Raw genomic sequence first — 27473 nt, 5'->3', positions numbered from 1 at the left:
TAGGTCCATTAGTTATGCCCCTAAATCCCCAAACCAAATGCCTTGGCCTCTATAACTGACAATCTACCACCCATCTCATCTTTCTGCCCCACCCCCACCTCTTGCTTTTCTCTGTTGGCAAGCCTTCCCTGGCAACTTTTCTAATTTGCTAATTTGATACAGAGAAGGCCAAAGAGCACAATCAATGATGTGAATTTCAAAATATTATTTTATTCTAGTAATTCTGATTTCTAAGAAAGAAAACTGAGCTCTCACTGGATGTGTTCATGCCCATCAATCCCTAAAAGAGTCAGAAACAATTTTCTGTACAGAATCTATTGCACAAGATTAGTGACTCCCTCAATCTGGCATGGTTATGTGGTTTGATGAGTGACATTTCCTAGTCCTTCTCCAGGGTGAAGCCACGACAGTGGTTTACAAATGCAATTCATTTAACTGAGGTTGCAGTCATTTTACAGAAACTTTCTCTCCTCTAAGTACTGGTCTAAACTCCTTTTGCTATCCCTCCTTACCTTTCCTGAAGATTTTGGCCATGATGCAGTCAGTAGATCTTTGTGAATAAAACCTAAGGAAATACCTTGCATAAAGGGTGAAGAGTTAGCATTCCTTATATAGAGAGTGCAATACAGCCAATTTCCCAGACTAAAGTTTTAGCCATATCTATTCACTCTATGTGGCTAGTTTTTTTTTTCTTTTCCCCCCATCAACTGCCTAGTTGTAGAAGGTATTTGTTTAATTTAGACTTGTGAGTGTCAGCGGTTCCTCTCTGATTTGTTGGATCCTCTAAACCTGTATGGGTTTGGTTGCTTTTTAGCTGTGGTTTCTTTTTAAGAGCCCAATTAAAAACAAAATTCTGTTTTGAAGAAAGATGCTTATTTAAGGTACAGGCTTAGCAGCTTCTAAACAAAAATTCTCACTGGCTCTACCATTGACTTCAAACTCCCCATCCACAACAAGATCTGTCCCCCAGTATGTACCTAGACTAACAGTATTTATGTCCTGTAGGACAACTGGGGCTCTGTCTTACTGTATTTCTGTGGATAGTTTTTTGGTTTTTTCTTTACAATTCAGAACTTTAAAAATGGGCTTTAAACATAATTTTCACCATTCCTAAGTGTTTTTCATTGATTAAGGGACTGAACCTCTGTGGCAATTCTTTCCTCAGGTAGATTCCCATGTATGTACCCAGAACATTCAGTTAATTTGCTCAGTGGCAGCCTCATCACTCCAGTGGTTTATCTGAAGTTGGTATTGACTTCAGAGTCAGCCTCAACTCCACATTTTCATAGGCAGCTCTTCCATATATGGGGTACCACTGTTAGCCCTCAAGACTCACTTATACAATACATGTAACTTTATTTTTTTAAATTCAAATATCTGCAATTAGGAGACTCACAAAGTGGATTCTACTTTGTCTTGGTCAAGTCTAGATCATTTTAATTCATTCAAGGTTTGTCTATAGCTGATAAATGTATAATGTTTCATATGAAAATCAGACAACTTTTCTCCATCTTCTTCTCTCACAGTTTCCCCTCTTCAGTGACTTCCTTCCTTCCTATTTCAACTGAAGCAGTGTCTCCACTCTTAAGGAACTCCTCCCCTGCACAATAGCTCTCAGACTCTTACCTTCTCCAGGATGTCTCTCTTACATTTATCTTCATTTTCTTCATTTAACCTGAGGCCTTCAAGATCTTAGACTTTTGTAGTTCAAAGGCTCAGGCCTTATCAACTCAAAAGCATTAACTTCTAAATTTCTCCCCCTCCTCTGCTTTTCGGTCATAGCATTGGGCTTCTCTAAATCTAGTTTGAAAAAGGAATTGCCAGACTGAAAATACTTTGGTTAGACAGTACAAGGTACATAACTATTATAGTTTCTTTTCTTTCCTTTTTTTTTTTTTTTTTTTTTTGGTGGTGGTGGGGATTAAATCCAGAGCCTTGGACAGTAATTCTAAGTGTGTGCTCTACTACTGAGCAATGTCCCAGCTCCCATTCCACTTTGATTTACCATGACACTGTGACTACTTCCCATTCCAGGATCTAAGGGAGCCTGGGAGGGTCCAGTGCCACTGCTGAGATCATCACAGCTCTTCCTAAAAATGGGCAATGAAACCATATCTGCAAAGGCTACCAGGGACCAATCATTGACTTCTCCCTAGGAGATGATCATTAGAAATAGTCTTATCACCCCTGATACCCAAGCCTCTTGGATGATCTCTCTTAACTCATATGCTCATCTTCTATGGCTCCAATATAACTCTTTTCCAACCCTATCTTAGTTTGTGCTAATAACAAAATACCTGACACTGAGTAATTTCATAAAGGACAGATTTTTGTTTCTCTTTTTTTATAGTTCTAGAGGCCAAGAAGAGCACCAGCATGTTTGAAGTCTGGTGTAGGCCTATTCCTCACAGGTGGTGCCATCTGGGTGTCCTTACATGGCAGAAAAGTGGAAAGGAGTTGTTACAGTTTAAATATTAGGTATCTTCCAAAAGCTCATGTGTTAGACAATGCAGGGAAGTTGGAGGTGAAATGATTGGGTTACGGGAGTTTTAACCTAATTAGTGCATTAATTCCCTGATAGGGATTAACTGGCAGGTAAAGTGTGGCTGGAGGAGGTGGGTCACTGGGAGGTCCTTAGAGTATATATTTTGTTCTTGGAGAGAGGAGAAGTCTCTTTCTGCTTCCTAGTGCCACGTCCTGAGCTGCTTTCTTCGGCTATACTCTTCCACCATGATGTTCTGCCTCACTTCAGGCATAGAGCAATGAAGTCAGCCATTTGTGGATTGAAACCTCTGAAACTTTGAGCCCCCCAATAAAGTTTTTCTTCTCTAATTGTTCTTGTCAGGTCCTTTGGTTATAGTGGTGAAAAAGCCTACTAAACCAAGAGCAAACCTCTTTCCTCAAGCTCTCTTACAAGGGCCCTAATCCCATTAACTAGGATCCTGCCCTTTTGATCTCCTCTACCTACCCTTCAATACCATCTTAATACCATCACACTGATTATTTTTAAACATACAAATTTTGAGGGATACATTAAAACTATAGCAACTCCCCTAAACTTCACGGTGCCAACTTACAGGAATTAAAAAGCCATCATGAGCAAAACCCTCATATTCTTGATCACTATAACTGTATCACTAAAAGATTCTCATTCCCTGACAATGACTTATTTTCTTTTCGGTTCACTACTTCTATTAGTGTCACTTCTACAGGGCTGTGACTCCCAGAGGTCTCTCATAACTTCACCATCTCTTTGCTGTATCCTATGCCTGTCAATTCCTCACTTCTATTAATGCTTGGCTTATATTCCAGGACTCATTGCTATTAGCCCTCATATATACCAGGAAGTCTTGGCCCTCCCTTCTCCATTATTCTCACCTTATAAAACCAAACTCTAGTAAAATCCATTCTTCTTCCTATTCTGAGCTGTACTTGGATGACTTAAAAACACAAAATTACTTTGGTTGTTTTTGTGTTATTATTTTATATCTTACTACAATGTGACATGAACTATTACATTAAATATATATATATATATATATATATATATATATATATATATGAGTATTTATTTTTATTTATAATCATGATTTTGAAGAGGGACCTGTCGTGAGTGAGCTGTCACCAACATGGACCAGACATGTTTGTGTTTTGCACAAAGGCAGAATTTATTGGATGACAACAAATTCACAGCCTACACCACTTTCATTGGTGCCAGTTTACTGAATATTTGTGAGGCACCTGATAGTCCTAAGTCAGGCAAACACAAGTTCTTTTATTCTAGTCTTAATTTCTAATATTTGTAATATTCAAGTCACACACACTTTAAGCAATGATATATAAACAGGTCACAGAAAGACTAAGAAAGGGTTAAAGCAGCACAGGGTTACAGGATGCTGTGCCAAGAGCACAGGCAGAGAGAGAGTCCCTGGAGGTGGTCAGATAAGGATTTTAACAAACCGGTTCTGCAGAGTTGTCAAAGCACAACATCTGGATGGATGGCTGTGTCACTTTCAGAGTGTCAGCTCACAGTGCCAGCTTGGAGTGGGCTGTGTATGGTCATCACAGGCAGGAGAAACTGCCCTCTGTTGAAGCCTGTGGGGGAAAACGTCAGATGTTCGTTACTGTGTCAATTTTCCTGGTCAAGCCTTGTGATGTCTGATTGATCAGATGATGGGATCAAGATGCCACCATGTAAGTCTCAGAGGGCTCCTGCTTTTATGAGTCTGGAATGAGAGGTTCTTATCTGATGAGATTGTTAAGCTTCTATATTTGCTGTTTGTATAAAGAACTTCTAAGTTATTTATCCATTTGTGCCTTACAGTGGAGGTGGCGTTGGGCAGATGGTGGTTGTTTGCTTGTATAAAGTGTAGAGTCATTCTACCTCTGTGCTTATACTCAAGATGGAATTGTTTACAGCAAGCTTCTGGTTACAAAATGGAATAACTCAGGTTTAGGCACACCCTGAGAGTTGATGTTCTGTACATCAAAGAGTAACTCAAAGCATGACATGGCCTACGGTCCCCAGGATCTCAACACTTTCAATGTCTTATATTTCCTAAATGAAATCCTTTCCTCATTCTTCATTCACTCAAGCATCTTCTCTTCCTTAGTATGCTAATAAAGTTGCTTCCAATTTCAGTGAGAATATAGAAGCAATCAGAACAGGACTTCTTCTCTCTCCCATCAGATCACCTACACACATATCTGTGGCAATATAGTCTGGGCTCTATTCTTATCTAACCCCTTCTACTTACATCCTGGGCCTTATGTTCTCTTGCTCAGTAAGTGCATTATGCTCATTAGCATAACAACATGCTTTCCTATCAACCAACAATAGCAACAAAAAGGCCCCATGACTCCACATAACCTTTCAACCACTGCCTCACTGCCCCAGTTTCTAAGTCCTTGCTTATGACAAAAGTCCTCAAAGGACCTGCCTATACTCACTGTCCACTTTCATTCTCTTTAGTTTCTCTCCAGCCTATTCTTCCAGCCTATGGAAATCACTGTTATCAAGAGGCATCAGTGACATCTCTGGTACTTAACCTGGAGACCCACTCTCTCTTGTCTTACCCAACTCCTCAGGAGCACTTGATAGCTACCCACTCTTACTTCGAGCAATACTTTTTTGGCTTGTCTATATGGCACTAGCTTTGTTTTCATCCTGCCTCACTGGCTTTTCTAAGTCTTTGAATTGCTTCTCTGCAGGTCCAGAGTCACTCCTTGGAATTTAAATTCGTAGATGATCTGAATTCAGTGCCATAGCTTTAAAGTTCAATTATATAGCCAGGCCTGGTGGGGCACACCTGTAATTCCAGGGGCTCAGGAGGCTGAGGCAGAAAGACAAAAAATTGGAAGGTAGCCTCAGCAAATTAAGGAGAACCTGTCTCAAAATAAAGATGTTTGTGGGTCAAGCTTACTGGTAAAGCATCCTAGATTCAACTTCCATGCCATAAAAATAAATAAATAAATACCAGTTATATGCTTCTGGTTGCTACTAAATGTATGTATTATCCATGCTCTTCAATCTGAATTCATTCTCTTATTAACTCTAGATTTCTATGTTCAAAAATCTTCTTCATAACTACCTTTAGTTTCCAAAAGAGAAATACTGATCAATCCCTTCAAACTGTCCCCCCCCCCAGTTTCTTTAATGCTTTGAATAGAATTACAGTGCAATTGACTGTTCCAGCCAAAAAGCTTGTAGTCTTTCTTGACATCCTCCTTTCTCTCACATGGTACAGTGAAGATCAGCATCAAGGTATGCGTGCTGATGCCAGAGAAGATGACTGGGAAGAGATATTGTGATACTAACATGACAACCTTTTTGGCCCTGGCCCTTTCAACTCATTGCTTGTCCTCAGATATTAAATGCAATGCCACAGAGAAGAAGGAGAGGAAGGAAATTCTTGAAACTTAATTTTTCAAAACCTTCAAATTACTTAATAATCATAAATTATATTAGGCTTTCAGAAAAGTAACTAAATAAAATGCTATTAGATAGAAAGGAAATTTGAGTTAGTAATTAAGTTCAGTTCCAGAAAAAAACAAAAATGAACATTATTATATGTAGGCCTGGACTGAAGATTCATACCTACTATCTTTAAGGTTTCTCTCCTTTTCATGAGGCTTATGAGTTTTTGTTCATGACTGGTCCCTTAAGTAGGTGAGGGGGAGAGTTAGGGCTGCACAAATTCCAGTGATCTTGTAAATGATCTAATAGAGCATCAAAGTACTAGTATGTTTATTAAATTTAATTCTATTTAAAATGAGATCCAACTTAATCTTTACTAAGATATATACATGAAAGGGCATGGGTCCTTTGACTCCGGCCTATGTGATACTGTCAATCATGAGATGTCCTTAGGGTAGAGAAAGTGATAGAGAGTGGCAGTCTCATTTTTCATCCCATTTCAGTTCACTGTGACTCATTGCATTGCATGAGGGCCCCATTGGGTGAATTCATATATAAAGTACCTATTTTATTTAAACTTTGTGAAATGAGACCAAAAAAAAAAGTCTAAAAACAGGATGTTGTGGTTTGAAAGTGAAGTGTCCCTCAAAAGCTCACTTAGGAGACAGTGCAAGAACATCCAGAGGTGAACTGATTGTGTTAGGAGAACCTCCACCCAATCAGTGAATTAATCCCCTGATGGGGATTAACTGAGTGGCAACTGAAGGCAGGTAGCATGTGGCTGGTGGAGGTGGGTTATTGGGGCATGCCTTTGGGAGTATATATTTCTGCTCCCTGGTCATCATGTGAGATGCTTCCCTCTGCTATATTCTTCTGCCCTGATGTTCTGCCTCACATTAAGCCTGAAGAAATAGAGCTGACTGTCTTTGGACTGAGACCTCTGAAACCGTGAACCCCCAAATAAACTTTTCCTCCTCTAAAATTGTTCTTGTCAAGTTTGTTTTTTAGTCACAGCAGTGAAAAATCTGACTAAAATAATAGGGTGCAAAACAATGTTAACGTGTGTACAACTTAACAAAGAATGAATACTGATATGTCTTCCCAGTGCAAGGTTTTGTTAGTCACATTATAAAGTATAAATTCAATCAGTATAAATTATTTTAACAAAGAATAACTAAAATTTCACAATACAAGTCATCTTGCATACAAGCATTCTATACAAGTTATCCATTATTTATACCCAGGTTTACTAAAGGTAACTCTCACCCTAAGTGTGAAATTTGGCCTTGAAATAGTATTTAACAACTTTATGAGGCCATCTGCGATGAGCAGAACAATATAATAAAATTTATTTATTAATCTATATTTATCTCATCCTTTTTGTTTTATAATGTTCACATTATGTTAGTATAATATATGCACATAAATTTTAAACAAATATGCATATGTTAGGTGGACATTTTTTAATCTATCATCTGAAACATAAATAATATTTAAAGACCTCTGCTCAATGGAACAGCAATTATCAGAGTTGCTTCTAAATCTTAACAGAAGAAAATGATAGAGCTACACAGGTTCAAAGAAGTTACTTAAATGACAAACTCCCTTGAGACCAACATCAATTTCTTTTCTTGGGTTTTTCCTTTGTAAAGTTACAAAGCAAGGCAACTAGTTTTCATATACTCAGAAATGAGTTCCACACCTTCCCGTGCATTAGTTCATTCACATATACTTATGAAACATATTCTTTATGTACAGTATGACAGTGCAGAGCCCAGAGGTTCCTCTTGGGAGTTTCTAAATCAGGCAACAAGAATTCTTGGCAACAATTCTAAATTGTTCTCAGTATTTGGCCACCATCTGTCCCCACAGGGTTTGCCAACTATGCAAATCAAATTACTGGAAGAGGTTTGTCTTACTAAAAGTTAAAAATCTAGACATGAAAATTAATTCTAGTCAATTTATGACTTAAAAACTTATTTCCAAAGGCTGGAAATGCAACTCAGTAAGAGCACTTTCTTAGTATGTGCAAGACCCTGGGTCAGATCCACAGCACTGCAAAAACAGACACAAAAAAAGCATCAAAAAGACATCCAATTAAAAAAAAATAAAGACCATTTCTCTTCCTCTTTCATTTCTTACCTTTCTCTTTTAATAAAACATTACAAGTTGTCATAAACATTTAATATTAACCAGGACTGAGAGGATATGAGAATGATAATGGCTAACGCATATTGAGTAGTTGCTGTGACACCATTCTAAGTGTTTTATTTGTAATGACTCATTTAGTCCTTACATTTACATTGTATGATGGTCACATCCATTTAAAAAAGACAGTAAAAAACAGAAAAGTTTAACAAAATTAATTTTTATATGGTAAAGAATGCAAAGAGGCAGGATTTAGATCAGGAATTGCTATGCTCTAATACTCTATCGGTGGTTCATGAGGAAGTGTCATCTTTTAAAACTTTTTAAAGATATAATTTATATATTACATAGATTTAGCTTGATATAACTGCAGCCATCTTGAGTTGTAACCACCATAATGGCCTGACGCAGTCCAGCTGCAGCAAAATAACCAGGGGATGACGAGCAACTTGTGTAGGTTGATACAGCAGGAGTGGGAGCCGTTTATTGTAGGACAACAGAGGTATTTATCCATTCCACACAGCTTATCTTAATTAACATAAACTAGATACAACAGTCAACCAATAAGGCATCTCCACACTTAATGGCTCCCTGGAGTTACTTCACAAACCACTCCCTCTGGCAAAATGCCAGGCACCATCCTGACTTGTTTATAGACCCTAACAATGGCCCCTGAGTAATCTTGTTTTTTCCTTCATACTTTCCCAATAAAACGTAAAACCATTAAAGACATAAGTGGGGCTTTATAACCAGATCCTGACTTTAGGGATGTGCCTGACTCTTCCACATTATCGTAAGATAAATAAAATGCATTTGAGCCACTGTTGCTTTTGTTCATAAATCTAACCTCTTCCTGAGCCAAACTGTTAGAATACAGCTGGTCTTATTGCCAAATCAGGAGCATACTTCAGTCAGCAAGTTTCCTGTTCTATCCTGGATCTGATTGCCTCTTTCTTTGGACTCAAAGCACCTTGGGGCCACTCCTCGGGTACTAGGACTGGGTTGTTCAATAACACATATAATAAATGGACTCATTTAAATTGTACAGTTTGGTAGTTTTGACAAATGTATACACCCAGGTATCCAAAAATATCCCCAATCAAATGAAAAGCATTTCTCTCACTCTAAAAGTCCCTTCATGCCCCTTTCAAGAAATAACACTTGAATAATTGACTGTTTTATCATTAGAAGATGTTCTTCTTGGCCACTTCATTGTCCTGAAGTCTACCTTATCTCATAATAATGTGACCACTTCAGCTTTCTTATGATTAGCATTTGCACAGTATATTTTCTATACATTTACTTTTTGGGGGATTGAACACAGGGGCACTTGACCACTGAGCCACATCCCCAGTCCTATTCTGCATTTTATTTAGAGATATGGTCTTACTGAGTTGCTTAGCACTTCCATTATGCTGAGGCTGGCTTTGAACTCATGATCCTCCTGTCTCAGCCTTTAGAGCTGCTGGATTATAATTATGTGCCCCTGTGCCCGGCTCTATACATTTCCTTTTAAGAAATGTGGCTTTAAAGTAAATATCTTATGAACAACTTACTTGGGAATTGTATATGTGTGTTTTTTTAATCTGATATTTTGCTCTTTGTTTTATACTTTATTTCAATCTATCTTTTTTCTTATTTCCTTCTGTTCCTGCCTTCTTTTTAATTAATTTGATTTTTAGCAGTTTTTAGTAACCACTTTTGGCCTATTAGCTATATTTTATTTCATCAGACTCTGAAAAATAAGACTGGGGAATAACTTACATTCATTGTTCAACAGAGCAGGTGTAGTTTTTGGAGATATTTTTAGCTGTACTAAGCAAGCACTCTACCACTGAGCCACATCTCCAGACCTTGAACTGGTCATTTGAAGAACAATTCATCTTTTCTAAGTAGCTTTTTTTTTTTGAGCACAGCATATGTCATAGTTTATTGTAATATTATATTGAATTGATTACATTTATGTGATTTCTAAGCTAAACTTACCTTTATTTACCTGAGAACTCAAATGTTGCTGTTTTAGTTCCATCTCTGCTCCCCAATTCTTTTCAAAGGCTAGACATGTTTTCTATCTCAAAGTAATAATTCAGTAGAATTGTTTTGTTTGCCTTGCCTTAGAATCAGGAGGACAGCAGGTATTTGCTTCTGGAGAAATTAGGCAATGTTTTCTCACAAGGGCACTATTAACATACACAGGGCAAAGATCTCTTTGCTTGTCAGATAGGGTTTCCATGAAGTGAAATTTGAAAACTAACCAAATAATGCAGAAATGCCAGAGTTCTGTGATATTAGAGATAGAAGGAACCTAAGAGAGATGATCCCAAGTAACCTATCATTTCCAAACTGTGAATCAAAAGATTAGGTTATCTAAGGATACATCCTGTGCTTTGAACCTGTCATTAATCATTCAAAATCAAAACAAGAAAATCTTTTCAAAATAGGATTTTAATATAGGGCAGTCAGAGATTACTATATTAATTAATCTAAGTACTAGATTTGAACAGATTTAAGATTAAAAATGCTATTCTCTAGGTTGTGGAGTTTTGCTTCATGTTTTTTTCTGTTTAATTTTTTTTTTTTTTGCAACCCAAGGCTGTCTTGAAGCGAGTAAAAAGGACTGAGAACACAGACTTATATGTACAAAATATTTATTGAAAGAAATGTGAAAGTTTTGAGTACATGGAGCCACAGCTTCATGGTTGCTAAATTGGAAGACTGCATATAATAATGACGGAACGCTTCCTGAAATAATGTATAAATTTTAACTCAATTGTGATCTGCTAAAGTTTTGAAAAGAAGATTTTCAAAAGAAATCTTAAAGAAGGCATTGGCCAATTGTTTACCACCCATTTCCTCTTTGATAAAAAACTGCCTGTTTTCCCCCAATGTTGTAAGTTACAACAACAGTAATTGTGAACATGGTTTAAAAAATGAATCCAAGATTATCCCCTTTGGAAAAGGATGTATCCTATGTGTAAATTGTAAACCACTGCCTGAAAGTCTTTGTCATTGTTTAGAATCTGGACTTGATCCTGAGGATTTTGAAACATGACAGCAAACCTTGATCTCATCTCAAGTGGAAACTAAGCTGCCATGCAATCAGACTTCACTAGAAATACAATTACTGTAGAATAAATTGGGTTACCAAGTTCATTGCCTGATGTGTCTCCTCCTGCACATTGTAATACATGATAAACATTATAATAAGAATCTCAGTGGGTTGATTTTCTCTTTCTCCCTTCCTTCCTTCCTGTTTCTTTTTCCTTGTTGTTTTTATTTTTTTCTTTTTGTTTTGTTTTGTTGGTTGCTAAGGATGGAACCCAGGGCCTTTGTATGCTAGGCAAGTCCTTTACCTCTGACTTACATTCAAGATTTTTCTCTTGAAAATCAATACATCTCCAAATCAATGTATTGATTTTCAAGAGAAAAATCTCTTTTACATTCACATATAATGAAAGGAAGTAACCCACACTTTTTCAAAACCTTTGTAACTGTTCTAGGTTTATTGAGTATCTAAATGCTACAATGGAAAATGTTATGGCCAGTCCACTGATTTTTATAAGATTTTATGTATCTTTTTCTCTGATTGAATGTTTATTGGACTTTTTCCTTATTTTATATATTTATAGTTGCATTTCATTCAATGTGTCCTCTACTTTTTTTCTTTATTTTCTTTTTTGTGTTTGCTAAATATATCCATGAATTTCATTCTGGATTTGATTATTTTCTTACTTTTTTAAAAGTGAACTTGTATGTGTGTGTGTGTATATATATATATATATATATATATATATATATATATATATATATATATAAAACAAAAAAACTAAAAACTAAAAAACCTACTCCAGATTGCTTACTTAAAATGAAAAGTTTTTTTCTCAGAAAGAGAAACAATAAGAGAGGTAAATAGGGAGCCTACATCATGGGAACAAATTTTTACTCCTCACACTTCAGATAGAGCCCTAATATCCAGAGTATACAAAGAACTCAAAAAATTAGACAATAAGATAACAAATAACCCAATCAACAAATGGGCCAAGGACCTGAACAGACACTTCTCAGAGGAGGACATACAATCAATCAACAAGTACATGAAAAAATGCTCACACTCTCTAGCAGTCAGAGAAATGCAAATCAAAACCACCCTAAGATACCATCTCACTCCAGTAAGATTGGCAGCAATTATGAAGTCAAACAACAAGTGCTGGCGAGGATGTGGGGAAAAGGGTACACTTGTACATTGTTGGTGGGACTGCAAACTGGTGCGGCCAATTTGGAAAGCAGTATGGAGATTCCTGGGAAAGCTGGGAATGAAACCACCATTTGACCCAGCTATTGCCCTTCTCGGACTATTCCCTGAAGACCTTAAAAGAGCGTACTACATGCCACATCCATGTTCATAGCAGCACAATTCACAATAGCAAGACTGTGGAACCAACCTAGATGCCCTTCAATAGATGAATGGATAAAAAAAAAATGTGGCATTTATACACCGTGGAGTATTACGCAGCACTAAAAAATGACAAAATCATGGAATTTGCAGGGAAATGGATGTCACTAGAGCAGATTATGCTTAGTGAAGCTAGCCAATCCCTAAAAAACAAATACCAAATGTCTTCTTTGATATAATGAGAGCAACTAAGAACAGAGCAGGGAGGAAGAGCAGAAAGAAAAGATTAACATTAAACAGAGACATGAGGTGGGAGGAAAAGGGAGAGAAAAGGGAAACTGCATGGAAATGGACGGAGACCCTCATTGTTATACAAAATTACATATAAGAGGTTGGAGGGGAATGGGAAAATAAATAAGGAGAGAAATGAATTACAGTAGATGGGGTAGAGAGAGAAGATGGGAGGGGAGAGGACGGGGGGGATAGTAGAGGATAGGAAAGGTAGCAGAATACAACAATAACTAATAGGGCACTATGTAAAAATGTGGATGTGTAACTGATGTGATTCTGCAATCTGTATTTGGGGTAAAAATGGGAGTTCATAACCCACTTGAATCTAATGAATGAAATATGATATGTCAAGAGCTTTGTAATGTTTTGAACAACTAATAAAAAATTAAAATTAAAAAAAATCAAATGTTAAAACTTTAAAATTCTTTGTAGAAAATATGGGTGACTATGTTTTGGACCTTGAGTTGACTGTTTCCTTAAATAAAAACACAACACACATTGACTCTAAAGTAAAACATATCAACACATTTTGACAATATTAAAAGTAACAACTTTTGGTCATTAAAATTGCATTAATGAACATCAAAGTAAATGGAATATATTCATGTCACCTACATTCTACAAGGATTAAGAATAAAAAATAAGAAACAGAATCAACTCATAGAAAAATGGGTATACAGACAGAGATTGCAGAAAGGAAGAAACCAATCAATAAAGAAATGTTGAAGAACATGAAGAAATGTTCACCTCATAAGTGACTAAGAAAATGCAAATCAAGAAAAAAAATTAGATGTCTTTGCATATGCATCTGATTGGACAACATTAAAAAGCTACCAATATTAAGTACTGGGAAAATGTGAATTCATTTTGGAAAAAAAAATTTGACATTACCTTCTAACACTGAGTATCAACCTATAACTCAGCATTTCCATTTCAAGCTATGTACCCAAAAGAAAGTATTGCACATGTAAGTTAATTCCCAGAATATTATGCAACAGTAGTAAATATTTTATAGAAATTTTAAAAACCCCTACATTAGTATAAATATTTAGGAAAATATATCGCTGCATGAAAATTAAATGAAATCAAGAAAATGTTGAACATGAGATTCTAGAAAATGATTACTTTGGGAGGTAGCAGGGAAGTGGATGCAAGAATGTTTTCAGAGCCCCAGGCTTTGTTTTTGGAGAGAGAGTCACATGTATTTATTATACCAATGAAAACAATTAATCATGTAATTTAATAAGTAAATGAAAATTGATATTGTGTGGACAAAAAAGATTATAATATTGACCAAGGAGCATAACTAATCTAACTTTATAGTCCAGGTAATAGCCAGATTGCATAGAATTTTCTTTTAGAGGAGAACCTTTTATTTGGAAACACTTTAAGGACTAGTTGATAATACCAAGATTATGAATTAATATGGGTCAAGGAAATAGAAGATATGACTGTATTACTTGAGCTTGGAAATGAATAGAAATTTAGTAGTAGTAAAAATTATGGAAAAGAGAAAGATGTTACTATTTAAACAGTTTTTGGTATTTTTGCAGTATAAACTTTGTCTTCCTAAAACATTAGAAAAATGTGCCAAAGTCATAAAAGCCTCCTGTCAGTTGTTTTCTCTGGGGAAATGAAGAAAAAAGACAGAGTTCCATATCTTTCTGACATGATACAGAACAGGTTGAGCACATCAGAGTGAGGCAATCATAATCGGAAATTTTTTAGCAGCAGAAATCTGAAAGTGACTCTTGAAAACTCACCTTAGGGAATTTGAAGATATTGTGATGAGGACAAAGGCATCCAAGAGACATGGGAAGGGTTTTCAAATAATGTTATCTGACTTCAATTTCATTTTATAATCTCCAAGACTCAGATGTTTTCCAAAATCCCTTATTTATAATTCATAAATTATATATATTTGTGATATAAATTATCATATATAATTATAGATTCATATCTCATTTTAAGTTTTACTTCTAAAATATGTAAATACACAAAATACATTCTTATATATGTGCCACATAGAAGTTTTTCCTTAACTGATTAATACCTTCTTATAGGTACCAGAGTGGCAGAAGAAAATACATTCAGTGAATGTAACTGAGTTCCAGAAACACCTTAACCTATAATGATTTTTTCATAAAATCCTTCATATTTATCTATGTCTCAGTTTTTCCAAGTGGATTAAAAACTAATACAGTGAACAGAAAATTTTTGAAATGCCATTATTTTCTTAAGAGTCCCATATGTAGACTCACCTTTGACCAAATTGCTTGGTATAAAAGTTTGTAAAGTCATTTAAATATGCTTAAAAACAACAAGAAAGACTCCTTCAACTGCTCTTTTCAGTTTCAAAACTTGCTTTGGAAATGAAAAAGAAATTAAGCTAATGTCCTCATTTTATTTTGTTATTTTTATGTCACTGGAATTTAAAGATATAATACTATGCTTTCTAGTCAGCTAGTGGAGGAAAAAATAATTACAAATTTCAATGACCTGTTTAAAATTTATGATGATATTACTGTTCAAACTATATTGATAGCTGCTCCAATCAATTATCTTTAAAATAATGTATTAAAAATACTAAAACTTTAGCTGGAAAATATTTACATAAGGGTTCTATTTCTTTTGTAAAATGAGTGTGAAAATATCTTACTCATGGACCAGATGAGGATAAGTCTTTCCAATATTGTCAGAAATGTCACCATAAAAATTAATAAAGTGCTGATTAAACTTTGTGAATCCTGCATATCTCCATTATGATTGGAGATAGCCTGGATTGTGGCACAGAGCTTTACATGCTAACATTTGTTTAATCTTAGGAATAGTTATGGGTCATGTTTTTTCTTGCTAAATATCACATGGCTATTTAATGCAGAGGCAACTTTTTGTTAAAAGTTGTGCACTGCATGCCTGTAATCCCGTGACTCGGGAGGCTGAGGCAGGAGGATTGTGAGTTCAAAGCCAGCCTCAGCAATGGCGAGGTGCTAAGCAACTAAGTAAGATCCTGTCTCTAAATAAAATACAAGATAGGGCTGTGGATGAGGCTTAGTGGTTGGGTGCCCCTGAGTTGAATCCCCCAGTACTCAAAGAAAAAAAAATCACACTATTTCTGCAATCATCTGAGGGCCAAAAGACTAGTAGCATCACTAGACTTGTCCACTTTAGTACTTAGCATTAAAGAAATATTAAAATTCAGATTTACTAATATGATTCTGACAATTTGGAAAGGACTAGTTTGCATTAAATGCATTACATATGTAGAATTTTAACCTAAGATTTCCATACAAATTCCTGAGCCCCAGGCAGTCTATATGAAAACCTGTCTGGAAAAATTTAGAATTTGCATAATTATGCCTCTCTACAGGTGTTTCTAATGATCATCCAATTTTAAGTACTACTGCTCTACAACATTTCTGGACATCTAAGACCTCTTTATTTCTTCATTGTCCCCCTTAACAAACATATTTAAAACCTATCCAAATATTTCTAAGTAATGGATGAGTGCAGTTGATTGGCTTGTCTGACCTATGCCCTGCTTCTTTCTAGGTCCTCTCTGCAGAACCACTGAGCAAGCAACATCTCCAAATACCCCAGAGTGATGTAAGTTTTGCCTATCATACATGCTTCTTGTGTAATAGTAGAATGCAACTAAGTGACAGAGAACACATGCAAGACATCCATTTGCTGTTGAACTGGACCCATGTGGTGTGATTTTGAAATCAATATTTCTAAGGGAAATTCCCTTGCTCCCAGATGAGAACTGAAACAGGATATTGCTAAAGCCAGCAGGTGGAGGCACCTTCTCTTGATTCTCCAGCTTACTCAAATAGTTGAGATCACTGTCGTCTTAGCAGGCCAATTTCTTTGGTCATGTTCTGAGTGTGTTTCTAAAAGCTCAGTTTAGCCTAATATCTATTCCTTTCACTGTTCCAATAGCTTTTTAAGCATCTAATTCCCTGTTTTAGGTTCAGTTTCTCTGTTAAAAATAGCAATGGTTTCTTTAATCTTCAATTGATCCTAGGTTAATAACTTCCTTTACTAGATACCTGTCTGGTAAAACAGTGCTTAAAGCTTACTCCAAAGTAAGATTTATGTACCCAGTAAACAGCAGAAATTTCAAGGACTATAAGAAGAAAAAAATATATATAGGTTTTGAAGTTTTAGATTTACAAATCATAACCACTCATAATAAAGACACCAAAAGATCCACTCAAAGGACGGTTTCCACGCAAGCTCCTTGGCATCAGGTTTCCACATATGACACGGCATACAACTCTTCTGTTGCATTAGTAAATTCATCATGCATTTGAATGTTCTCCCAGACTATCTATGTGCTTTCAATTCAAAGAAAAACTCTAAAAATCTCTAAATTCTTAATTTTCTCCCAACAGGAATATGATACAGATGAACACAAAGCTTCGATATCCTGCCTTTGGGTCCTACTGGTTGCAAAGTGAGGAAATGTTTGGATGAAGACTTGGAAAAGAGTACGTGGACAGGAGTTTAAATTCTTACAGTTTGAAAGCTCTGTTTCTCTTTGTTCTATTTGTTGATCGTACTCTATGGACTTCATATTACACTAGACAATGGCTTTGGAAAACACTGGGGAATAGAATTGACACATCCAGGAACTTGTTCTCTTACAAGGAAGAAAGATGTTTAGCTAGTGATTACAAAGAACTTAATTCAAATTGTGATATGTGTAAAAGATGTAACAAACAGCATGGATGACATAACCATAGGATTCAGACTAATCTTCCTGGAGGAAAGCATATTTGAGCTAAACTCTAAAAGACAAGTGGACAATAATGAGAAAGCTAGAGAGAAGAGTTTTCTTGACAGAGTTGTGGCTTATCGATGGTCTGAGGAGGGAAGGTCCTGGAAGTCTATTGTAACAAGACTGGAATAAGAACAGTTCTCACCTGGGATACTTTGTCAGATCTGGAAGCCAACTCCAGCCCTCTTTTACATTTTGTGTTTAAGAAAACATGGAGAATAGAAGATGTAGATAATGGTAGGGAAATAAAGGAAAAGCTGCTGGAAGTGGCAAACAGAAAACGTTTCTCCTAAAATTCTTCTTTTCCAGGGTGTGACACTGGGAGATGCTTTTTTCCCCCATATCTAGTCCACATTTTTTTTTAAAGTATAATACGAGAAGAACTTCACATCACCAAGGGACAGAGAAGCCATTAGTTTTCCCTTCACTTCCTCATACTCATGAAAATTCATCACCATTATTGTATCAACTCCTCCTGGAAATTTGGGATCCTCATCACTCCTGGCAAGAGCTGGCTTAGCTGGTTAATTGTGGGGGTGGGGATGATGAAAAGTGTGCACAGGGCAGACTGGTGAGCCTTAGGGTACGTCTGTAACACTGTATTGGTCTGATGGTTTTATCTGATCTTATCTGTGACCTATAATAGGAGACCATCCTTGTGTTGTCACAATACATTTCTTTGTACAGAGATATTCCATTAGTATTTTATTCAATATAATTTGGTAACAACAACAACAAAAAATTTTTTTTAAAACCCTAAAGCAAGTACTTTGAATGTTATTTAATTAGTCTTGGTGTATACCCTTGGGTTATCTTGCAAGAAATAGTGTCATGGCCTTGGTTGGCTTACTTTGCTCAAGAACAGTATTAAAAATTTATCAGCAATCTGTTTTCTTAAGAAGGAAAAACTGTTAGAAAGAAGGCACAGTCTCACTTGGAGATTTTGCCAACATATCTCACAGCATCTTCTCTCCCTTTGTTCATTCTATTTCACTACTTAAAAACATAAATCTTTATAATAGATTATTTAGAGTCCTTGTTGCCATTAGTTAACACGCAAAGTAAATGGTTTCATGAGAGAGATCCAACCTTTCTCTTCTTAAGCTTGAGGATGCATGAAAGTCATATTAAAACCACACAGTGCTCCCAGGTTTAGTAAACTTGGAAAAAATATTTGTTGAATCCTCCTTAGCACAACAGTCTCCGTTCTTTGACTTTTTCTTCTATTTAAACCCTCAATAATCAGAGCAAATAAGCTTTTATTTGAAAAAAAGATCATTCTTAGGATACTATGTAGTATTTTTTAAAACTAATTTAAATTAGGTTAAAAATGTCAGAGGGGCTGGGGATGTGGCTCAAGCGGTAGCGCACTCGCCTGGCATGCGTGCGGCCTGGGTTCGATCCTCAGCACCACATACCAACAAAGATGTTGTGTCCGCCGAGAACTAAAAAATAAATATTAAAAAAAAATTCTCTCTCTCTCTCTCTCTCTCTCTCTCTCTCTCTCTCCTCTCTCACTCTCTCTTAAAAAAAAATGTCAGTTTAAGGAGTCACAAAATATTCAACTGGCTTTTCCTAAAATTTCTACTATGGACATTGGTATAGCAATTCTTAGTTTGAGAACCTTTTCCATAGAGAATGGTTCACATAGATAATTAGTCTTCTGAATTTTCCCCCCAAAAGACAAAGATGATCTATTAAAAGCATGACTGAGGCTACTGGAGGTCTATGGTTCAAGAGCTCAAATGATGTCAGAGGGTTTGACTGTACAAGCTTTGCTTCCCCTGGGATTGTTCCATTTCAGGCTTTTCATGACTGCTAAAGGCATTTTCAAATCACATCACACGACACCAAGTTCATGTGCCCTCTCAGGTTCAGGGGGTTCCAGTCACTGCTGGAAACTCTGGGCTTCTGACCAGCTTTTCTCATCTGCCCACTCACTGCTGCTCAGGTCTGATGGCATCTGCCCTGTGACCAGGCATGGGGCACTACCTATTGTAGGCAGTGTTTTATCTACAGCATTTATTGCTTTAGGTATATGGTATGTGAGCCACCATTTGGATTCTTACTCTAACTCCTTCAAACATCAGGGGCAGAACTGATATAGACAATCTCATTAATTTTGGTCTTTAACCTGAGAACAGGAAGAATCTATCTGAAGGAGTTTAAGTAACAGAGGGACAAGATCAAATTTAGATTTTTAAAGATAACTTTAATGTGGTAAAATTAACATAAAGTCATTTGTACTTATTTAATATGTATTCTTAATATTTTTTAAAAAATATTTTTCTTTAGTTGTGAATGGGCACAATGACTTCATTCTATTTATTTCTTTTTATGTGGTACTGAGGATTGAACCCAGTGCCTCACACATGCTAGGCAAGTGCTCTACCACTGAGCCACAAATCCAGCCCTATACTTAATATTGTTGACACATCAGTGAAACCATTTTAGCAACCAAACAAATGAAGAAAAATCAAAAGAAAGAAAAATTTTCAAAACACATATCCAATAATTGACATTTACCTAGAATATAGTTACATAAAGAACACTTCAAGTCTGGTGGCAAGAAAACAAACAAACAAACAAAAAAGAATTTAAAATAAGTCAAAGTTTGAATAGTCACTTTGTCAGAGAACATGTACACAAGGCAGAGAAGCACATGAAAAGATTCTCAATACTATTTGTCACCAGGGAGATGTAGATCTGTACTTTAAAAGGTCACTTGGACTCCAATATAGTGAAAGGACTAGAAATCAGGAGTGGCTGCAAAGGACAGTGAAGAGGTTATAGTCATACAACTAAACTAGTGAGAGCCAGTGCTGTTTGAATTAGATGGTGTTTATGGAGATGGAAGGAAAACAACAGAGAAATATTCAAAAAGCAAAAAGAGGTAGACATTGACGTTGAAATCCATCTTGGAGATTAAAGTTTTAGAAATGATGTATATTTTTGGTGTTGTGTAGTTGGGATGATGGTACTATTCACATATGCAGTCCAAATTAGAAGAAGAACAGGTGTGGTGAACGCCTCTGAGCTTCTGGTAAGCACCTTTGAGATAGCAAAGTAGAAGCATATAGCTAGAAATTGGTTATATATGTTCTGAGTATCATCTCTTGTATTTGGTGAGGACAGAAGCAGATACATAGTGGTCTGTGGTTTAAGTGATGTGGGGTGAAGAGCAGGAATTGCTAAGTCAAAATCCTTGAGGGACTGAGAAGGTCATGTTCATCTCTGGTCTACATGTGCAAAGCAGGGAGCATATCCAGGTGAAGAGGAGTTTCAGATACCTCCTCTAACTACTCAATTAGAACTTTTGAATTATTTTGCCATTCTTGGGGTACCCTGAGACAGGACAATCTGAAACCTAATTTCTCCCTGGTTCCTACCGCTCCTCCCTTCATTGCTCATTGCTTCCCCTCATTTATAACTCCTAACATGGACACAGATTATATTTATGTAGATGTGGTCTCAGGAAATCAGAAGGTCCTATAGTGCATGTCGTTTAAGATCTTACTAAATGATCTTCTGTTCGATTCTTCCACTTGGATTCTATAATCTGTTAAAGGAGGGGGAAAAAAGAACCCTCTCTTTATTTCTGTACCTCATTAATGAGTCCTAACCATACTCTTCCTTAGATCACTTTTCTATTCCAGTCTGGTTCTCACATTCTTAGAGGGAACAATGAGATCTTTAAATTCACTCAGTTTGTGTTTCGAAGGGGCCAGATTTGGTTAGCTTCCATTGATACTCAGCATAGTCTTTGAGCAGTACATCCAGGGAAAGCCTTACACCTCCTCCCTGGCCTCTTTTCCCAGTTTGGCATATTCTAGCCTGCATTTTGCTCTGCCTGTAAATATAAGAGAAAATAAAGTATACTATTCAGACTCTTTTGTCTGAAAACTCTGGCATTTCAGTGGTTTTCTGTAAGGGGGGTCCTCATTTGTAACCAGCTTTGCCATTAACGGAAATCAATCTGAATGTCCTATTGTGCATCTTTTTTTCTTTTCTCACAGTTGGAGATTGCCTTTGCCAAGTTTTTTTTTTTTTTTTTCTACTGAACCTGAAAGACCCTCTCTCATCTTCTCTTTCCCCTGCCTCCAGTCCCACTGAAACCCTGCAGAGCTTTTTCAGGCATAAGGGCTGCCCTGTGTCCATTGGGAGGAACTTGACCTACTCTGCTAACCCAGTGGCCTGAGCCAATCACAAAGAGGACTGGAGTCTTCCTTCCCATGCCCTCCCCCTGGAACAGCCTACTGGAAAAAGACACACTGGAAGAGTGAGTTTGCAATTCAATTCATTGGCTTTTTGCCTGCTTATTTTCTAGATAAGAAGGCAGGAGCTGCTGCTGCTGCGGTGCAAAGGGGTCTTCTGAACTGCAGTGGCAGAAAGACCTGAGACCCTCTGTGGCTTAGCTGCTTTCAAAGCTAAAGGAGGAAAGGACAAGAATGGTGGAGGCTTTCTGTGCTACCTGGAAGCTGAAAGACAGTCAGAACTTTGATGAGTACATGAAGGCTCTAGGTAGGTAAAAATAAGACTTGATATTTTCTCCTTTCAACCTGCAGCTTCTGACACTTGCAGATGTCTCTCTTTATCCATCTGGTCAGCATGAGACAGACAGATCACATTACCCTAATTTTACACCAGACTATACATTTTCCACTGAATGGATTTTTTTTTTTTTTTTTTTTTTTTTTAATGTGGCACTTGCCTGCTTTCTTGTCCAGGGCCAAATAACAGAACATTTGATGTTCTGTGGAGGACAGGAAGCTTCTGTGACTTTTTCGGTTTTTCTTCAGCATTCATTTATTACAATTTGTGCCCAGTAGTTGTATGATTAATGGATTAATCATTAATCATATTGTAATGCTACTTATACTTTAGAACCTGGATTTCAGGATTGAAAAGCAGATTTCTGCTTTCTGAGCTATCTTGGAATTGCTGCTGACCATACTGGTTCCTTTTGCTATTTTAGGTGTGGGCTTTGCCACTAGGCAGGTGGGAAATGTGACCAAACCTACAGTGATTATAAGTCAGGAAGGAGACAAAGTGGTGATCAAAACTCTATGCACATTCAAGAACATAGAGATTAGTTTCCACCTGGGAGAAGAGTTTGATGAAATCAGTGCAGATGACAGAAGCTGTAAGGTAAGAGCTGCTGCTTCTCAGTGTGGGGATGGGGACAGGGGTTATAAAAGACAGATTCCCAAAGCCTGTTTGTTTTCTGAAATTGGAAAGTAGAGAATGTTTCAGGAAAAAGGACATCTAAAGTAGCGTTCTGGTGTGCATAGGTTGTATCCTGAACAAGGAGTAACTGCTCACATCGCAAACCTGTTTGTCTAACACATTTTTGACATTTTTATATCAAACTAGTATTTCAGAAAGTATGGAATCAAGTTCATTTGAAAGAAAGACTGTGCTTCATTTCCTCTCTCTGATTGCCTCTGTTCAACTAACTAGTTTGACTCATTCTAAGGTTTTTATTTCTAGCCTGAAGTTTTTGAGTCTAGATGCATGCATTTCAATCAAATTACAAATAGTTAGAGTTTACATAATAATGAGTCTAGAAGTAACAACTAATTGGATAATTAGTCAATGATAATTTATTCAATTATACTTTTTCCTGTCATTTGACTTCTGTGTCAGAAATCTGACTTGTATATCTCTTGCTATACTCTGCATTTTGTTGTTGGTCTCAGTCTGTTGTTAACCTGGATGGAGACAAACTCATTCATGTACAGAAATGGGATGGCAAAGAAACAACTTTAGTCAGAGAAATTAAGGATGGCAAAATGGTTGTGGTAAGTGATAAGTGATAATCCTCCACTTTCCATTTCCACCACCTCTTCCCACCCTTCAGCCTTCCTCTTTTCCTTCCTTTCTTCAGTTTTTCCCTCTCTCTTTTTTCATAACATTATGTCACTACCGAGATTTTCAAACAATGTATTAAACAGGAGAAATGAAAAGATTCTAACTAATTGCTTCCTCAGTTCAGCTTCTTTGATTGAAGACAGTCAATTCTGTGTACCTTAAAAAGCAAAACAAACGTACCCTTGTTTTACCCAGTACTGTGTGTCAAAATAAGAATTTTTATAGGATTACTGTGAACATTTGATCCTCAAATAAAATTTAAACATAAACCAATAATTATGAAAATATATACGGATGATTTATGTTACAAAACATCAAACATGCTGAATCTTGGAAAAGTTACTTAATAATTCCATAATAAATAAGACCTTTAAACATTTTACATTTTAATTTATAAAGATTATAGAAGTCCAGTGTATATGTTTAGTGTCTAATAAAAAACTATAATGAAAAAATTAAAAAATCTCTTTAATTTCTTATGTGAAAACTATTTTGATGTTACTTTTTTTGTTCTTTTTAAAAAATGCATAAGGTGCTTTTTAAATATATATATGTTCAATACTAGGCAGGCATGTAAACATTATACAATAGGAAATAATTTACAAAGAAGTTCCTAATGATAGAGTAGCATCAGAAACTGAGGAAGATGTTATACCTTGATCCAGCTTTTCTCAGTCCTTTTTATGCTAAATAATGGTATTTTGATGATACTGACATATCAAGTTGGTTTATTCCTTTGTATATGTGTATGTGGTGGGGGGGTTGCTTTACATGTCCCTATTAAGCTAATAACAGAAAGGTTTTTTGTTGTTGTTGTTGCTATTTAAGAAAACGGATTGTCTTCCTCTTGGCTACTGTACTCATAGCGGTTCTAGTAACAAACTATAGAAATGATCCTTGAAAGTATAGGCTTCTACATATTCATATTTCTTTACATGCATGGAAGTAAGGGTGAGAAGTATCGGGACAGTTTTTCTAAAATGAAAAAAGATATATGCCCACATTTTCCTGCAATGACCAACAAAAGAAAGGATTCATTTATTCTAAGAAATCCAAACAGAAGTTCTCTTTTATGTTTTTACTACCATTTTTTTTCCCTGACTGTAGAAAGGAGAGACCTCAACTCTGGCACATTTGACTGTCATCAGGCAAGACTGAGTTCAGAAGTGTAGATTAAAAGCAATGGATAACCAGGGCATGCTATAGCTTTGAAAATCAGGTCAATACTCAAAAATTATGAGCACGACATCTTCCCTTCCCAAATTTTATCAAGGTACATTATGGCTTTTCTTTAGGTTGGACTTGACATCAGAGGAGTAGAGTCAATGGTTCACATGATACCCAAATGACCACTTAGGTTTATATAGGCTAAATAAAAAATGACAAAATAATGAGAACATCTGTATAGTCACATTTTCCTGCTGATTTTGGAATGAGGCATTGCAAATACCATTAGTGTAAATGATGGGATTGTCTCACAAAATGATCTAGATATGAATTGAAAACTTCTATGAAAACCTATTATATACATATTATTCACATTTGATGCAGAGAGCCAAGAAAAAAGTGAATACACTCCATTTCTCACCTGGTCTTTTCCCTCTCTTCTTCTCCTCTGTCCCCCCCACCCCCACTTTTCCTCTTTGCTTTTTCTCCTTCCTCCCTTAATAATATTATGTCACTACCAAGGTTCTTTAACAATACATCAGGCAGAAGAAATGAAAGGATCCTAGCTAATTGTTTCCTCTTCTCAGCTTCTTTGATTGCTCCAGTTACCCTGATAACTTAAAACTGAAAGAAGTCTTTTGTTCTGAATTTAGACTGTGAACTCAGTTTTTGGTCCATTTTCATTTTGGAGATGTGAAAAATGTCTACTTGTTATTCACACATTGAAAAATGTCTACTTGTTATTCACACATTAAACATCAAGGTTTCTTTTTGTTTTTTTTTTTTCTTTCTGTTTTAAGAAATTAAGAGTTTTGCAGTATTTCATATTTGTAAATGTCATTATTCTTTTGTGTAGTAGATAAATCATATACATGATGATCTCTAAAAACTCAACTATGAGAGTTCCTGTGTAAAAAATATTTGATTATCCTTTAAATCTTTCAGACTCTTATTTTTGGTGATGTTGTTGCTGTTCGCTACTATGAAAAGGCATAGAAAAGTTCCTGCTCTGGGCTGGAGAAGCTGTGTTATCCTTGCTATTGCAGTAAGCTGATCACTAATTGAAGGTCATCTTTGGTATGAAGGCAGAAAATAGTGACTTAAAAACTTGATACTTCAAGCAACTATCCCAATTTTGATATGTAAATTTATCATGGTTTATAATTTCCATTACAATTTTATCATAATTTTTTTATATAAAGTAGTGAATACATTTTATGATTTCCTTTGGAATGCAAATCAAATTGAAATAAAAATCTTACTCATAAAATTTTGTAGTTTTTAATGTCATTAATCTGTCTAGGAATTGTGTATTGGAGAGTTTTAAATAAATTAACCATTCTTTTTTTTGGAGGGGGGGTGTGGGAGGGAGGCTCCTGGGATTGAACTCAGGAGCATTCAACCACTGAGCCACATCCTTAGCCCTATTTTGTATTTTTTATTCAGAAACAGGGTTTCACTGAGTTGCTTAGCACCTCACTTTTGCCAAGGCTTGCTTTCAACTTGTGATCCTCCTGTCTCGGCCTCCAGAGCCTCTGGGATTATAGGCATGCGCCACTGGGCCTGGCTTGCTTCCTAATTTTTTACAGGGTAGTTGCAAATTCTTTTCCTTCAAGCCAAATTCTTTCATAGTAATCTGTTAATATGCTAATGTCTCTGGTTTCTTGCCGGCTGCTCCCCTACACTTAAGATAGTTAGAGGAAAGGAAAACAAGCCAAGACCAAAGGTAATTTGACCAACAGGCTTGGGAAGAATATTTCTGAAATTCTGTCTCAAAGATATAAACTAGTTTAAAAGCTATTTTGTGAAGCCCAATCATGCCACTGGCAGCCAGTATCCAGAAGATTCTGCTCTTTTTTCACGTTTTCCCTCCCCCAAGTTCACACACATACCTGGGAAATGGAGAAATACAAATATAGGCCTAAGCTTGAGGAGCACTGCCAGGAATGTTGGGACACTATAGCTGCCTGCTTTAGAGTAAATAAGAAAATGAAAGAAAGTAACACTTCTACTTTTTAATTTTAATATCTTTTTAGGGGTGCAAGCATTTTGTAGGTTTCAAAATAGGTAAGACTTATTTTGTGTTTACTAACTGAACTATTTCACAACCAATTTACTTCAAGTACAGTGTGTTGAAAATTGGAGAACATGAGAAAAAAAATCAATATTTTTATAATTTTCCCTTTTCCTATTTTTTTTTAAAGGTATTCTCTCAAATTCACCAGTTTTTTTTTTTTTTTTTTTTTTCCTTTTTCCTGCCCCACTTTCCCTCATACTCCACAGGATGAGAACTGAAAAACTGCAAGGACCATTTTATCTGCCATTGGAAAGCACTGTTTTTTGAATCATCTGGAAGCTGAGGCTGGGTTTAGGCTGCCCTGGCCAAACTTAAAATTGAGGAATGAGGTGCTCTGGTTCCCATTTCAAGCCGGAGACACACTTTCATTAAACTACACAGGATGCAAAACAAGGTTTTCTCTGATGGGAAATAAATACACTGTACAATATTTTTTATGAGGTTAGTAATTCTTATGGTATTTTCCTATCCAAAGAAATTCCATGACTTATAACTATTAGCATTATCTTAGAGAGATCAAGATCCTCATAAATGGTAAGAGAAAGAGCACAGGATATGTGCCTCAACACAGTTGGCAGATTCTGACTTCTTTGCGAAAGTGTCTTAAAAAATTTCTTGGAAGTGTAAAATCAGCTGCCTCTGTTCATTCTTTCCATACATCTCCAGAATTCATACAGCACGATTCAGAGACAATGGTGTCAGTTGTAATACATACATTAATTTCCAACAGAATGGAAAGGTGTTGGGATTGGCCTAAATGGGAAAAAATACATATATACACACATACAATACAACCTGGAGCCTTTGAGCAGTGGTCTTCAAGCAT

General features: G+C 36.3%; 1 protein-coding gene and 1 pseudogene across 1 annotated transcript; one reads left to right on the top strand and one right to left on the bottom strand.

Annotated features, from left to right (window-relative positions):
- Positions 1–21876: 21876 nt before the first annotated feature.
- Positions 21877–25720, top strand: Fabp7 (fatty acid binding protein 7). The gene is made up of 4 exons (XM_026381375.1): positions 21877–22053; positions 22508–22680; positions 23232–23333; positions 25516–25720. The coding sequence occupies exons 1-4, from the start codon at positions 21981–21983 to the stop codon at positions 25564–25566; spliced, it is 399 nt and encodes a 132-aa protein (XP_026237160.1). The 5' UTR covers positions 21877–21980; the 3' UTR covers positions 25567–25720.
- On the bottom strand, positions 24188–24316 carry LOC113177023 (small nucleolar RNA U3; annotated as a pseudogene).
- Positions 25721–27473: the final 1753 nt, after the last annotated feature.

The sequence above is a fragment of the Urocitellus parryii genome, chromosome 8, assembly GCF_045843805.1.
Source record: "Urocitellus parryii isolate mUroPar1 chromosome 8, mUroPar1.hap1, whole genome shotgun sequence".
Lineage (NCBI taxonomy): Eukaryota > Metazoa > Chordata > Mammalia > Rodentia > Sciuridae > Urocitellus > Urocitellus parryii.
Note: the sequence above shows the minus strand (reverse complement) of the source record. Positions and strands in the feature narration are given on the sequence as shown.

What these genes read in the sequence shown, in the direction of transcription:
- Fabp7 (XM_026381375.1), top strand. Translation starts at nt 21,981, where the DNA reads ATGGTGGAGGCTTTCTGTGCTACCTGGAAGCTGAAAGACAGTCAGAAC. An exon ending in CAGATGACAGAAGCTGTAAG is followed by an intron (nt 22,681 to 23,231) that starts GTAAGAGCTGCT and finishes TGTTGGTCTCAG; the next exon opens with TCTGTTGTTAACCTGGATGG. An exon ending in AGGATGGCAAAATGGTTGTG is followed by an intron (nt 23,334 to 25,515) that starts GTAAGTGATAAG and finishes TAAATCTTTCAG; the next exon opens with ACTCTTATTTTTGGTGATGT.